Source organism: Oncorhynchus masou, chromosome 6 (assembly GCF_036934945.1).
Source record: "Oncorhynchus masou masou isolate Uvic2021 chromosome 6, UVic_Omas_1.1, whole genome shotgun sequence".
Taxonomy (NCBI): domain Eukaryota; kingdom Metazoa; phylum Chordata; class Actinopteri; order Salmoniformes; family Salmonidae; genus Oncorhynchus; species Oncorhynchus masou.
Genome location: NC_088217.1, coordinates 51,066,283 through 51,082,599, shown reverse-complemented (window position 1 = coordinate 51,082,599; position 16,317 = coordinate 51,066,283). Strand labels below are relative to the sequence as shown.

General features: G+C 45.6%; 1 protein-coding gene across 3 annotated transcripts in view; it reads left to right on the top strand.

The window, feature by feature from the left end:
* The first annotated feature begins 1,617 nt into the window (after positions 1-1,617).
* Positions 1,618-16,317, top strand: part of LOC135542238 (semaphorin-3F-like) — a 76,190-nt gene continuing 61,490 nt past the window's right edge. For 2 of the 3 annotated variants that reach the window (XM_064969054.1, XM_064969052.1), the window contains exons 1-2: positions 1,618-1,961; positions 4,724-4,883. In XM_064969054.1, the coding sequence (XP_064825126.1) occupies positions 4,769-4,883 (115 nt within the window). In that variant the 5' untranslated portion in view covers positions 1,618-1,961; positions 4,724-4,768. Of the gene's footprint in view, positions 1,962-4,091; positions 4,207-4,723; positions 4,884-16,317 lie in introns of all 3 variants that reach the window. The other variant, XM_064969053.1, reaches the window with a different exon arrangement.

Here is a 16,317-nt window from a genome sequence, read left to right as displayed (position 1 = left end):
GCAGACGTCTAGGCTTATATCAACCCAGCTGTACCAAACTAAATGCTAGGCTGGAAGCACTGGGAAATCATGTGTGAATTGAAATAAATACAAGAGATAATTCAGACAGCGACATGATATTCTAATGGAGGCACAGTGATCATTTTCAGATGTAACTGTTAGCAGGCATATGGGTGTCTATGACGGCCTACACAGCATGACTTGGAACGCTGCTTGTCCAATCAGCATCCAGGATACCAAACAACTAGTTTTATAATATTTTGTGCACTGTGTATAAATGGCTCTGCTGTCTGCTCCCACCTAACACTCATTATAAACTGGGTGGCTCTGAGCCCTGAATGCTGATTGGCTGACAGACGTGATATATCAGACCTTATACCACGGGTATGACAAAACATTTATTTTGACTTCTCTAATTACATTGGTAATCAGTATATAATAGCAATAAGGCAACTTGCAAGGGATGTAACCAGGCAATCTGCGTTGTGTTGTACATAAAAACAGCCCTTAGCCGTGGTATATTGGCCATATACCACATCCCCTCGGGCCTTATTGCTTAAATAGTACTCCATCCGAACATCATTGCCCATTGTCAGGTAGCCTAGAAAGCATGTTGGGAGTGTTGCAAATAAAAAGCACTGCATGAGGCACAGCACCCTTTAGGCACAAAACATAACAGTCCATCCTCCGTCAGGTTAGGGCTCACAAACTCACTCCCTTTTCTGCTTAGGCAGCTGGACTGTTGAAAGTATACAATGGGCTGATCTGGCATCAGGTGTGTTTACTCAGATCTGGCCAAGCATCCCACTGCTGTCATCAGAACCCTTCCCCCTTCACACACATGCATGCTCTCTCATTCTCTCAGTAGCACACACAATGTGGGATCTGCTTCACTGATGCAAAAAGAACAGTGTGCAGGACACCATGAAAACAAACTCAAAATCTATGAAAAATCTATGCCCCAGTTGAGATTTCATGAGGTTTTACTCAAAAGCCTAAGCAAATCTTAGATAATCCTTTGTGCTGTGTATTAACTCAGCAACCCTTTCCTCTGAAACAGAATGGAGGTTTTTTTCTCATCTCCCCAGCGGCTTCGTTTTGTTTTTCTTCCAGGATGTGGCTTACATTTTCTGCATCACCCATCTCAGTACACTTAAGTGACACTCTTCCTCGACTTCACAGATGTTTGCATATTTCGCAGACGAAACTTCAGAGAATATGCGAGTGACAATAAAAATGACACAAGGACTGACTCTGGAAGTTGCAGACATTTTCAAACACACGGAAGCTGCTGAGTGCAGCTCTAGACATTACTGCAATACTCTGGATGGATTCATGTCTGATGTGGTCCGATGTAAATCACCAACACAGTAAATAGCCTAAGTCTAGGGGCTATGTATAAAAGTAAAATGGATATTCTGAAACGTCCAGTTTTGAAGTTAGGCCTACTCTACCTTTTGGGCTCTGGATGCTGATTGAATCTTGCCATTGTGTTACAGGCACATCATTTTCAGAGGGGCGGTACAGATTCGTCTGCAGCTAAGGTAAGTTCCCGCCCCATGGGTGTGTGTCTATGTAGGCTACGGGCGAGCGCACTGCATTCACCTGCCAATGCGTCTCCCCTTCAGTAGCCTACAGAGCTGTCTGTGGTGTAGTGCGCCGCGTCAACTTTAGCAACTCCTCAATTTCAAGGAATAACAGATATTAACGAGAACAACAAAGTGGGATTGTACACTATTGACCGAGACAAGAGTAGAGAGTAGGAGATAAATATTGCAAGCTTAGGTGATTGCCAAGTTCATTTGGATCCATAGCTTTGTTGCTGTGGATTCGTGCAGGATCTCCGCGGCTTCATTCGTACACTGGGGACGGAGAAGGAGAATTTAGGATTTTGTTATCTGCCTTCTAAATGACTCCTATGACTGGAATCTGCGTAATTTCTACCGGGCAATAATAACCAGGTAGGCACAACCGTGGGCTACTTAATTGATCTAATGTTTTCACATGCATAAGGTTTTTTTCAGTCGAATCATGACTCATATGTCCGTGTTGAATTATTTATTATCCTAAGAGATTATTATCAAAACAATGCAATTGAGTCGAACTACAATTGGTGATTTATACCTATTGTCTCTTATGTATTATTATTTTCAGTCCACTTAGCCAAACAATAAGTTAATGATGCTTTGTTAGGTCTCTGTTATTTTTTAAATTATTATTAGGCCTACACATTTATGATTTGTATTTTTGCTGTATGGCTGCACGAGGAACCATATAAGCGTTCAGATCCGGTAGGCTATGGCTTGATATTAGCCATAATATCTCTGCATTTCAAACGGCTGTAGGAGCTCTTGCATGGTCTTTTCAGCTACTTCTCACGAGCGTCACAAGAAGCCAGCATTTTATAGCGTTCAAGTTTCTTCATCCAACAACAGGCTGCAGAAGCCTGCGCTCCAAATTGTGTGAAAAGTCAAGACTGTTCGTTGTTCGCTTATAACAGGAACATTTTCCCACTTATAGCCAGCCTAAAATCTTTTAATCGTAGCCTAATTCATTTTCTATTGCACAGAATTTTAATGTTATTCTCGTTAATTATAGCCTCAACCCCATTCCCGAATAAATATGGAGTGTGTAGTGTTTTCTGTATATTCATTAAGCAGCGGTGGCCCATCTCTGTTGTCACCGCTGCAAAAATCCTCTGCATAAAAACAAAAAAACAAAAGAGTTCATATATACAGTGCTGGAGGCATCACTACAGACACCCTGGTTCAAATCCAGGCTGTATCAACAACCGGCCGTAATTGGGAGTCCCATAGGACGACGCACAATTGGGCCAGCGTCGTTCGGGTTTGGCCGGTATAGGCCGTCATTGTAAATTGTAACTGACTCGTCATTGTAACTGACTTGCCTAGTTAAATATCGGTTAAATATAATAATCATATAAAAAAAATATTTATATATATATGCCGAGACGCGCTTTTAAATGGATAGTCGCTCTCATTCGGGAACTTGATCCAACGTCCTTTTATGGCAGTTTTTAACCCCATACGCTCATGACTAAACAGAACAGTGATATATGGCCAAAGAAAGTATTTAAATAGCCTTTATGGGTTCCAAACCCCATAAATCAAGCACAATATTTAAATTATCTTTACTAATGTGTTGTTTTGTTAAATAGGCCTATCCTGGGTGCTTTTAGCGTTGCGGGTGTATTACATACACTAGCAGTGCTTTCAATTGTATTGGGTTGCACAAAAGAGTCCTTCCGAAGCCAGAAGTTCAAGTTGTGCTGGTGGGCGGGATGGTTGGTCATTATGAAAGGGGGATTTGAGACAAAATATCTAAAGCATCATATTATATTATTAAATAGACTTTCGAACGGTAGGTCTGTTGTAGACCCACTCATTTTCTGCTTAGGTCATGTCAAAATAAAAGTCCCCCACAACGTATTCCTTTTTTGTCCACATATGGTGCATGTCAGTGGAGGTTCTTCAGAGGAGGAAGGGGAGGACCATCCTCCTCAGTGAATTTGATAAAAATAGTGAACCATTAAAAAACATATCCTTTTTAGATAAAACTATACTAAATATATTCACATTTAACCAAACACAGTAATTGATTAAAACACACTGTTTTGCAATGAAGGTCTACAGTAGCCTCAACACCATTCTGTGGGGTAGCACCATGGTGTAGCTGGAGGACAGCTAGTTTCCGTCCTCCTCTGGGTACATAGACTTCAATACAAAACCTAGGAGGATTGTGGTTCTTACCTTCTTCCATAGACATACACAGTAATTATGGCAACTTCCGGAGGACGTCCTCCAACCTATCAGAACTCTTGCAGCATCAAATGACATGTTGTCAACCCAATCAAAGGATCAGAGAATTAATCTGGTATTGAACGCATAAACTACAGCTAGCTAGCACTGCAGTACATAACTTTTGGTGAGTAGTTGACTCAAAGAGAGAGAAAGACAATAGTTGAACAGTTTTGGATAAATTAATGTATGTAAAAATGAAGGAAGAGAGAGCGGGAGAGAGAGAGAAAGAGAGAGATATTTCCTTGTAGTTTTCTTTTCACTTTCACTTAGCTAGTGAATGCAGCTAGGTAGTTTAGCCTACTCAAACAACCGGCTCAAACAGAGAGGGATGCTATGTTAGCTAGCTGGCTATGGCTAGCCAACACTCGAACTCTTCCAAGTCAAGGTAAGTTTAGCTTTTTTTTTACATTTATTGCTAAACTGCTTGCTAACTGTACACTGTACTGCATGATTGTCGCGGGTTTACTAACGCGTTAGTTCTAGTAGGCATGTTGACTAGCTATGACGTTAGCTAATATGGTGACAATAATGTAGGCTGTGTGTAGCAGTTAGCTGTTATGATATGAAGATTTGGCTTGGAAAGTTTTTTTCTCCAGGTCACATATAGCTGATGTGTTGAGACTGAAGTCCCTAAGCAAAGGGAAAAGGTGTGAGAAGGAATTCTACAGCGAGCAAAATTAACATGCTGTTCGTTGATCAGTAACTGTAATACAGTACTTAAATTGGAATCTTACTTCGTTAAATTACTCATTACCGCAAAAAGTAATATTATTACTGTAACACGTTACTTTGTAAAGTATTACCCCCAAAACTGGTGGCATGTGTGTGTGTGTTGGAGGTTTTTGTATGGGGGTGTGATACAGAGCTGATCATCATCTCATTCTCTCCCTCTCTTTCCCCAGGTACCTGGACTCTCTCTCCTCTTCTTCTCTGTAAGCGGAGGGACCATGCTGTGGGACAAAATGTGGTGGCTGTCCACCATGCTGGCCCTTTCGGCCCAGGCACTGCCCACACTGCCCATTGAGCCCCTCTCTGCCCCTCGGGTTTTCCTCTCCTTCAAAGGTAAGACACACTTTTAGATATCTTGCCTAGTTGGTGTGGTTCTCTGTGACTCTGAAACAGGTAAATAGTATTTCCCTGTATGTGAGCTTTAGTGGTTGCTTTTATTTTCCCATCTTATCCTAGCTTTGTGTTTGCTCGTGGTGAAATGTAGGATTTAGGGGGACTAGGAAGGTGTAACACACAGCTACGTGCTTGGCACACCGTGGTGTCCGTGTGAGCCCAGCCACCTCTCTCTGGCTGAAGCTTGATTATCTGCTGAGAGAGGAGGTTGACGAGAGACATGAGCAGGGGAGAGAAGAAGTGCTGCTTGTGCCTACTGGTCAGGGCCAGAGACCAAATCTTCATTAAACAGACTGTCTGACTGACTACCACAGTCCTCCAACAGCGCTTCGTCTGCCCTCGGCAGAGCCCAGTGTATTATGAATACTTAAATTGGCACGTGAGGCCCTGTCTGTGTAGTGAACTGTACCTTGAAAGTGGACCTCATGGTGTACCATAATCTCTGATGCTTTATCAATCCCGTTGCACTGTGTGCATGTAGGGCTAATCGTGATGTGAACCCCGGTGTGGAGCTCAAAGGAGAGGAGGCCTCGCTAAACCTCCAGATGTCTTTAAATCCTCATCACCTCATGTGGGGAATGAGAATAGATTCTGCACTTTTTTCTTTTTTGCCTGTGAGTTATGTGGAATTGGGCAACCTGAGTCTCCCTCCCTCTCTCTCTCTCTCCCTCACCCTCTCTCTCTCTCTCTCCCTCTCCCTCTCCCTCTCCCTCTTTCTTTTTGCTTACTTTTCGGTTTTCACTCTCTAATTAAGTTGGTTTTCACAACCCACTGGTTTCAAGTTTACAATCGCACTGCTCCAAAATGGTCATTTCTTTCCAATTTCCTTTAAATCAGTTCCTTTTTTTTGTTATTCAATGGTTTTTGAGAGATCTATAGGGTTGTTCCATTTGAATTCAATCCCTTTTTGACCGCATCCCTTTTGATTTGAACAAAACTTTCCAGGCATATTTGCCCATAGTAGAAGTGTTCAGAAAGGGACTTTTTGGACCTGAATGTTAAAATATTGATGTGCTCAAAGTTGATCCATTTTGCATTCCCCACCATACCATGAGACATCCAAGTCTTAGTCACTGGAAAAGATTAACGGTTGAGTTTGATATCATTTAAAAGCTTTACAAACAGCGTTATCTATTTTATAATGTTGCATGCTCTTGAATACAGGGTGGGTGTCATACTCTGGAAAATAAATGTACTAGAATGCTTATAAAATTGACATTTAAAACTCAAATTGGGCCACAAAGATCGTTGGAAGCACACACATCAGAGAATGTTGACTTGAATGGGGATATCAGTTGTTTTAAATTATACTGTCAATATTGTATAGGAAACCTATTTAAATATAAATAATATAATAGACAATTCCAAAATAAGTTGACATTCGATGGTGGATGGACCGGCGGCCATCTTTGTGGTAGTGATTGGAAGTTACCATTTCAATTACATTTCAATTTCAATGGTGTTTCAGCTACATTGCAGTGGTCTGAAGGTATATGTCCATTCACTGAATCCTATTTCTATGATTGGAATGATACCCACCCTGAGCATGCTGTGTCTCAACCAATGGTGGGCACAACACAAACACATCAAACGATGTAAAATAGGGTCTAAGTTACAACAAATGTAAAAATGGGGGTTTACGCATTTTACGTCGTTGACGTTAAAGGTAAAAAAAATAAAAATAAAATAAAATCATAATTTGAATTTAAAAAAAGAAATTCAAGAAATTATCAGATAGGTTGAAAACATTGTCAGATTTGAAATTATATCAAACTCCATTAATCTTTTCCAGTAATGAATACTTGGATGTCTCATGGCATCGTGGGGTATGCAAAATGGGTCAACTTTGAGCAGCGATGTCTATTGAATGTTTTTGGCATTTAGGTCAAAAAATATTTGAAATCAAATGGAACGACCCTATATGCTTGATAGAGCAACTTCACTTTGTTGGTGACTAGAATTGAACATGAGCTGCACATTTTCTAATTGTGTTGTTTTGGCTCACACTAAGGGGAATTGCTTTTAAATGTGCCCATATTGATTCCTTTATGGACCTTGGTGAGCCAAATAATTAGCTACACATTTTACAAAGCATACACATGGGGGGGGGGCAAGATTCCTTGGAGCTTTCCAAGGGGGCTCGACTGAATTTTAACAACCTCTTGAAAATGCAACTCTAATCTCCTTATAACCATCCAACTGTTTTTAACAAGCTTTTTGTTTTCAACGCTCCAAGCTTTACACAACCTATTGCACCCACTGGTTCATGCTGGCAATCTCTGTCTATTGGAACAGTTATACATTGTGGACTGTGTTGGCAAAATGCAGATGCTAACCTGTGGCATTAATGTGGCTTGTGCTGGTCATCAGAGGGGTTAGACTTAGGCCAGCCCTATCTGCTGAGGAGGACTCAGACCGTCAGACAGAGTAACTAAAACAAGTTTGGGAGTTTGTTTAGTATGTCTGGCATTATTGATTGCTATATATATATATATATATACATATATATATTTACATATATATATATATATATATATATATATATATATATATATATATATTTACATATATATATATATATATTTACATACATATACATATACATATACATACAGGCACTTCCTTCTTTGGATGAGGACTTAAGTGCTTGTAGGCTCCTGCTACTTGGAGAGCATGTTCATCATCAGTCAACTCATTCAGGGAACCTGCGCTACAGACAATCTCACAGAGATCTTGGACTGATGCATCTAAGATATAAGAGGCATTTTTTTCAGTTAATGTTGAATCCACATTCAAGTCATGTTTGTTCACATTGCCATTTAATGCACCTTTGTCATCAGTTCCAAATTGAGGTTGTATTTTAATATAAATGTTACAGTATAGATCTAGTTTTTCTTCTGTCGTTTCTTTTCCTCAGGAGAGAGAGAGAGATTTCTGCTGAATGAGTGAAAGCTTTAAGGATTTACATGCTAAACGGTGGCCCGGAGGGGAGAGAGGAGAGACACGTCACATGCTAGCCATCACATAACTCCATTGTGACATGACAGCAGATTCACTATGATTCATTCCCAGCACAGTGGTTAGGAAAAGCTAAAAGCTCATGGTTGCACATGTTTTTTTAGAATGTAGTTGTCTGTCATTCTGAGCTGTATAATTTCTATATATCTATTCAACTGACATTCTCGTCTGAGTATTGAGTTCATTTCCAGTGTTCTTGACTCAGAAATCATTTTTAGTTTCCGTTGAATAATATCAGTCTGCCTACCTTATCTTCAAATCTATGCGGCTAAGTCCCCATCAGGTCTGAGCTTTCTTTTCTAAGTTCCTACCAGTTGTCTGTAGTATAGTGAGGTCTATAAAAAGCCACCAATGAGTGGGTCAGAGTCAGTGCAGGGCTCTGAGTTATCACCTGTGATAAGGGAAGAGCAAACAGCGGCTCAGAGTAGAGGAATGTCCACTCAGGACTCAGAAGCATCGATCATCTCCCACACTGCTTTAGCAGCATAAGCCGAAAGGGGAAGGAAAAACATTGGCCCGCGTAAAAACAGGCAGGCAGGCACACCATCTACACCTACTGTATACACTACAGCACCGTTGAATAAAGCTCTCCCTTATACAGTCACACACACAAAAACACTCATGCGCGCTCGCATACAAGTACAAACACATTTTCAAAGTGCTCATCACAGGCTGGTTAGCCAACAGATTTGATGGTTATGAGATAAAGAGGGCACTTGGGTCTTCAAAGAACAGAGAGGGTGTGTTTACTGACATTGCTGAGACCCATACTAGATATGTAGACCATGCCTCACTTCCTCTTCCGGGCTGGTGGAAATTGCTGACAAAGTGGATGGTGGAGGTTGTAATACAATGTTGCAGCACAAACAAAGCACCACCGTTGTGTTCCGTATTCAGTGTACCTTTCTGCTGTCTTTGTTTGTGAAGAGTGAGTAGGACTGACTGGTTTTAGCTTCTGATTCTAGCTTCTTATTTATGCTCAAACAAGCTCTATAATGACATGCTATTTCAGGGTGTGGGGCTCCCCAGGGGTCATGACCCCCCCCCCCCAAAAAAACAGGATCCAGTCACACTTGGGCTTAACTGACGGCCCCCACAACCTGGGAGAATGGGAGCGTATTAGCTAGTAATAGCTTGTTACACTAATCTTCAGTCGCATTTGAACGCGTTTAACGTTGTTTTCCTTTTGCCTTTGGTTCAGGGTGAAACACCTGGAAACAGAGTTGCCAGTGAGCGAGGGAGAGAAAGGAAGAAAAAAAAAACAACAACCCTTGAAATGGGAGAGAAAACGCGCGGCCAGACAGTCATATAATTGGACTACTTCTCATACCTCAAGGTCACTTCAACTTTCCCTGGCTTTTTCTTCTTTCCCCAACTCGCTTTATCTTTCTCTATCACATAACCTTACGGTTTAAATCGGGATCACAGTTGCCCAAAGAGCTCAGCGTTAGCGCACCTCTCCTGTCCGTGCTCTCAGAATGGATGATGTTAACGCCGTCGTGTCTGACTATATGTCTGCGTCCCCTGTTCGGTGAATTAGGCTGCTACTCACAGTGACCTTCACTTAGACTTCCTTCATTGTTGCTCTCTGGCTCTGCGATTACAATAGCCCAGATTTCTTAGATTAGAAGAAGCAGAAAAAAGAACCGCGGGCAGACATAGTGCTATGCCTACTGTGGCTGGTAAGAGAGTAAAAGCTATTCAGGGTTAAATGGCCTGCTGAAAGGTGCTTCCTAAGCTTTCCGCCTGCCTGTGGTTCGTTTCTCCACTGTATGGGTTGTCTGATACCCTTGCTGACGTGTCTACTGAAAGGGGGAGCATTATGGCGTTCCATTTGTGCTCTTGTCTGTCTGAGAGCCTTGCGACTGAGCGTTCAGTGTCTAAAAGAGAGAGAGATGGCCAGCCGAGAAAGAAAGACAAGAGAGTCAGAGAAGAAAAGTCCGCAGTCAGGTCTCCATGTAATGGACACGAGGTGGGAGTGTGTGTGTGTGTGTGTGTTTGTGTGGGTCAATTGGTGCGTGGGTGTCTGTGTGTGCGAATAGTGAAACAAAGAGAGTTAGATGCCCATGCGTTTATCTCCCCCCATCTCCTTCCATCTCTCTCCCAGGCTCCAAGGTTCATATTTATTTGGGTCAATTGTAAGTGTGACACTGGAGCCAGAGCTAAGTGCCCCGGCAGGCCTTACCAGAACAGAGGCCCTCAGCAATCAATGAGCCGCTGAAAGCTTATCCACAGCTAACCTGCCAAGAGACAGCAAGTGCACAGACCCAGGGTGACTTTGTCAAGCCTTCCCAAGTCTTCCCAGGCAGAACAAAAACCTGCCCTGGGCTCCAGACCGACATACTGACACGGACACGGTTTCGGGGTGCAACACTCCCAATGAGACCAGAACCAAAACCACCAGTACAGTACAAGGCTCCATGCTTGCCACTGCCAATCAGTTATGACATATCCACTGACTCCTTCAATAACCGTTGCCTCTCCCTTTTTATTAAACAAAAGTTCACTTAGAAGACATGAAACTTTGTAAAGGTATAATGATCACCGGGGAAACCGTGTCTGGGTCTCCGGTTATGTCCGCTACTCGCGGTTACTCAACGTTTCATTTTCATATCAAGAAGGTAGAGGTGGCGGCCTTTTGCCTAAGAGGCCATTGATGAACTTGTCTTAAAGTTGATTATGGTTCCAGGGTATCTGACCACATGACCAGCTACAGGCAACACCTGACAGAATGACATCGCATAGACCCAGCAGGAAACATAAAAAGAGACGGCAAATATCTTGATGATTGGCATCATTTGCTGACTATTGATGTGCACAGTCCCACCTCCGTAGCACGGAGTCCCCTAACCCAGCTGACACACCCTCCCACCTCCGTAGCACGGAGTCCTCTAACCCAGCTGACACAGAGAGCCACTGCTGTTAGGTAAGGATGGAGTGTGCTATGTAAGACATTCAATGTAAGGGGCAGCTGACATAGTACATCAGTCCATGCATGTAATGTCAAAGCCCCTGCCTGCCTGCTCTCCTCTCCTCTCCCTACTGTGACTGAGCTATTCCACCCCCTCTGCTCTGCACATCTGCTGCTGCCGTGTCATATGTCATCTGCGTCCCGCCTCCTCGCTCCCGCTCCCTCGCTCCTCTCTGCCGGCTGTGTGTGTACACAAACGTTGATAAAAAGATGCACAGCGATGTCCCGGACAGACAATTTGTAACACATGCAGTCATGCCTTTGCTGCGTGTTTTGCAGAATGGGCTCTGAGAAGCCAAGTCGGTGCTGTTCCCACGTGTCACTTGGGCGGTCTGATAGTTTAGGTCTAGTGGGATTGGGGGGCGGTGGATGGAGATCTCTGGGTTGCCAGTTTTCGACTCCCATGCATGAAATGTGTATCGGCATTGTTATGGTCAGCAGGCTCATCGCTCCCCTTCACGTCTGTATTTTCTTCATCGCTAAGGCCTTTGACAAATTGCTTCAACAGAATTATACGAGGTGGCTGGGGCACACAAGCCTGGAGAGAACATGATTATCTCGCTGGCTGTGTTTCTCTCCGGAGATGACGGGGTGGTATATCCCAGCAACCTCTGCTCCGCAGGATTCGTGCTGTCAAGCTGGGATTATTCAAGGAAGGAAAAACAGAAGGAGACAACTCAAGCTCTAAATATAGTGTCCTTCATGTCTCTGTTTCTCTGTATGTATCATCCTCCTCCTCCTCCTCCTCCTCCTCCTCTCCTTACACCCTCTCTTGTTGCTTGTTGATAAGGGGTTGGAGGGGAGGCGGAAGGAGGGAGGGAGGGGAGTGACTAGCGTGCTTCCTACAGCTGGGGCACCCCATTTTAGCACGCTCCAAAGGGGAAAGGGGAAACTGCCAGGTCTGCAAGGTCTCTGAAGTGACCAGACTTTCACTGGGGGAGAGGAGGGAGGGTAGTATATTTTTTTCCATGGCAAAATGTTTAACACGAAGCAGACCAAACTCAACTTTGAAAACCTGCTGTAGGCAAAATATTGTGTGCTATAGCACGGAAAATAAATACATGTGATTCTGGTTGACAACATAATGATGTTTGTTCCCAAGTATTCTCCTCTGTTCTTTTCTGTGTCGTTTTATGTCAGCCCCGTCGTATAATGGCTGGCATATTTCTACCATCAAGCTATTAATCCCTGGCTCTCCCCTCTCCAAATGATGTCATGGATTTAAAAGAAAAACTTGAAGCACTTCAAAACTATTCTTCAATCAACGCGAAGGGACAGCAAATGAAAAGCAGGCAGGCTGATGCAGTTTATACTAGTGTGAGCAGAGTAGTTCATGTTAGCAGGACGACAGTGACGAGACAGAGCCATTACCAAATAGTTATTCACGCTGCAATCTCGCTCCATGGAGATATAAAGGCACACCATCCAAATGAATTCCTAATCTGTACAGGGAAAGGCCAGATTCCCTTATCTCCGCGATCTGCTTGTCAGCCTGTCTGACGTAGGCGGCCTGTCTGACGTAGGAGGCCTGTCTGACGTAGGAGGCCTGTCTGACGTAGGATTCCTGTCTGACGTAGGCGGCCTGTCTGACGTAGGATTCCTGTCTGACGTAGGCGGCCTGTCTGACGTAGGAGGCCTGTCTGACGTAGGCGGCCTGTCTGACGTAGGATTCCTGTCTGACGTAGGCGGCCTGTCTGACGTAGGAGGCCTGTCTGACGTAGGAGGCCTGTCTGACGTAGGATTCCTGTCTGACGTAGGGGGCCTGTCTGACGTAGGGGGCCTGTCTGACGTAGGGGGCCTGTCTGACGTAGGGGGCCTGTCTGACGTAGGGGGCCTGTCTGACGTAGGGGGCCTGTCTGACGTAGGCGGCCTGTCTGACGTAGGCGGCCTGTCTGACGTAGGGGGCCTGTCTGACGTAGGGGGCCTGTCTGACGTAGGATTCCTGTCTGACGTAGGAGGCCTGTCTGACGTAGGAGGCCTGTCTGACGTAGGAGGCCTGTCTGACGTAGGCGGCCTGTCTGACGTAGGCGGCCTGTCTGACGTAGGATTCCTGTCTGACGTAGGCGGCCTGTCTGACGTAGGATTCCTGTCTGACGTAGGCGGCCTGTCTGACGTAGGAGGCCTGTCTGACGTAGGAGGCCTGTCTGACGTAGGAGGCCTGTCTGACGTAGGAGGCCTGTCTGACGTAGGGGGCCTGTCTGACGTAGGGGGCCTGTCTGACGTAGGAGGCCTGTCTGACGTAGGGGGCCTGTCTGACGAGGGGGCCTGTCTGACGTGGCGGCCTGTCTGACGTAGGAGGCCTGTCTGACGTAGGAGGCCTGTCTGACGTAGGGGGCCTGTCTGACGTAGGATTCCTGTCTGACGTAGGAGGCCTGTCTGACGTAGGAGGCCTGTCTGACGTAGGCGGCCTGTCTGACGTAGGCGGCCTGTCTGACGTAGGGGGCCTGTCTGACGTAGGAGGCCTGTCTGACGTAGGAGGCCTGTCTGACGTAGGCGGCCTGTCTGACGTAGGGGGCCTGTCTGACGTAGGGGGCCTGTCTGACGTAGGGGGCCTGTCTGACGTAGGATTCCTGTCTGACGTAGGAGGCCTGTCTGACGTAGGAGGCCTGTCTGACGTAGGCGGCCTGTCTGACGAGGCGGCCTGTCTGACGAGGATTCCTGTCTGACGTAGGAGGCCTGTCTGACGTAGGAGGCCTGTCTGACGTAGGATTCCTGTCTGACGTAGGATTCCTGTCTGACGTAGGCGGCCTGTCTGACGTAGGGGGCCTGTCTGACGTAGGGGGCCTGTCTGACGTAGGGGGCCTGTCTGACGTAGGGGGCCTGTCTGACGTAGGCGGCCTGTCTGACGTAGGAGGCCTGTCTGACGTAGGATTCCTGTCTGACGTAGGAGGCCTGTCTGACGTAGGATTCCTGTCTGACGTAGGGGGCCTGTCTGACGTAGGGGGCCTGTCTGACGTAGGAGGCCTGTCTGACGTAGGAGGCCTGTCTGACGTAGGAGGCCTGTCTGACGTAGGGGGCCTGTCTGACGTAGGGGGCCTGTCTGACGTAGGATTCCTGTCTGACGTAGGGGGCCTGTCTGACGTAGGAGGCCTGTCTGACGTAGGAGGCCTGTCTGACGTAGGAGGCCTGTCTGACGTAGGGGGCCTGTCTGACGTAGGGGGCCTGTCTGACGTAGGGGCCTGTCTGACGTAGGATTCCTGTCTGACGTAGGGGGCCTGTCTGACGTAGGAGGCCTGTCTGACGTAGGAGGCCTGTCTGACGTAGGAGGCCTGTCTGACGTAGGAGGCCTGTCTGACGTAGGAGGCCTGTCTGACGTAGGATTCCTGTCTGACGTAGGGGGCCTGTCTGACGTAGGGGGCCTGTCTGACGTAGGATTCCTGTCTGACGTAGGGGGCCTGTCTGACGTAGGAGGCCTGTCTGACGTAGGAGGCCTGTCTGACGTAGGCGGCCTGTCTGACGTAGGCGGCCTGTCTGACGTAGGCAGACAGACAGTCAGGCAGGCAGACAGACAGACAGACAGACAGACAGACAGACAGACAGACAGACAGACAGACAGACAGACAGACAGACAGACAGACACTATACTCTTCCATATTCTCCTCATTCTCACCCTCAATCTGTCTTTACTCTGTTTCTCTTTATTTCACCCACATACTGTACATTTTTTTACCTTCCAACAGTGTTCCTCCCCATTACATTTAAGCTCCCTAGAGGGTGTGTACTGTAATAGCCTGATGTTTTAAACTTCATGTTTATCTATGCGTGCGTGCATCTGTGGAATTATGTTTTGAAAACCAGATCGGATACAGCTTCCATGGTTTTCCCATAGTGCGGGTTTCAGTTTCCCCAACACATGAAATACTTCTTCCCGGATGCAATATCACATGTAGATCATCGTTTACTTCACATGGGGCCACTTTGGCATGCTTGGTAAATGGTCCTTCTGTTTCACTCTCTATGCTGTGCAAAGGGGGGGCAACACTCAGCAGGGGTGAGAGACAGCCACATTCTGATGCATTTGTCTAAGTGTGTGTGTGTGTGTGTGTGTGTGTGTGTGTGTGTGTGTGTGTGTGTGTGTGTGTGTGTGTGTGTGTGTGTGTGTGTGTGTGTGTTCGTGTCTCTTGATGTCTGCTGCGGCTTTTTTTATCCCAGTTGAAATGTGACAGACAGGATAAAAATAGGCTCAGTGGAAGATGCAACGATGATGTTGTCTAATTTCCTTTTTTATCCCCTATAAAACAGAATTGAGGACTGCTGAACATTCAAACATGTATTCAGATATATTCAGATATGTCTTAGGCCTAGTTTAGGTTTTTGTTTGGTTTTCACATGCAGTTGACCATTGACTATAGGCGTCAATGGTCTTCTGGCCATTGTTCCTTGTGAATGTAAGAAACTCCTTAGTGAACCCTTGCAAATCCTTTGCTTCTAATGAAAGAGTGCAGGCAGAGGCTATAGAGTAAACCACAGCCCCTGGTATTAAGATGCTGTTTGACAGCAGCAGAGTGGGAAAGGCGAGGGATGGAGGATAAGGGGAGCACACTTGCAGTTGGAAGGCACAGACAAAGATGATAATGGATATTTCGAGAAGTGGTTCTCTTAAGATTCAAAGTGACAGAGAAGGAGGAGGAGATGGAGGAGGATGAGTGTTTGAATATTCATCTCCTCAAGCCTGTGTGTGTGTGTGTGTGTGTGTGTGTGTGTGTGTGTGTGTGTGTGTGTGTGTGTGTGTGTGTGTGTGTGTGTGTGTGTTCACTCAGCTCTTGTTTTCAGGAGGACAAAGAAAAATGGAGCCACGTGTCTGGAAACAGGAACAGAGGTGGAGTGTGACAGTACTTTGGCGTGGTTGCCATAGCAGCATTGCTGTCACTTCTCCTCTCAAACAAACCAAACTGAGTTCAAATGACTCCCTCTTCAGAGGGAAAAGAAATGCAATCTCTGGATTGGTCTTATTTCCCCTGTTGTTGTGTCTGCACACAGATGGAGTCTGAAAAAGACAAGGATAGAGGCCTGCTAGGTAAGATAAATGTGGATTTTCGGAGATAGTTTAACCCTCATACGGATTCATACAGATTCAATATTGGGAATGCGATTGAGGTTTGGTGTGTGTGTGTGTGTGTGTGTGTGTGTGTGTGTGTGTGTGTGTGTGTGTGTGTGTGTGTGTGTGTGTGTGTGTGTGTGTGTGTGTGTGTGTGTGTGTGTGTGTGTGTGTGTGTGTGTGTGTGTGAGAGAGAGAGAAATCAGAGACGTAGAGAAGGAGAAAGTGGAAAAGTCGATTCCCCAAGGACACAGACACCCTGTGGGGCCTCCAGATGTTGCCCCTGTGTTTGTGGGAGTTCTCTGGGGGTTAGCAGTCGGGCCCTGACCCCAGGGCTGAAATTAAAG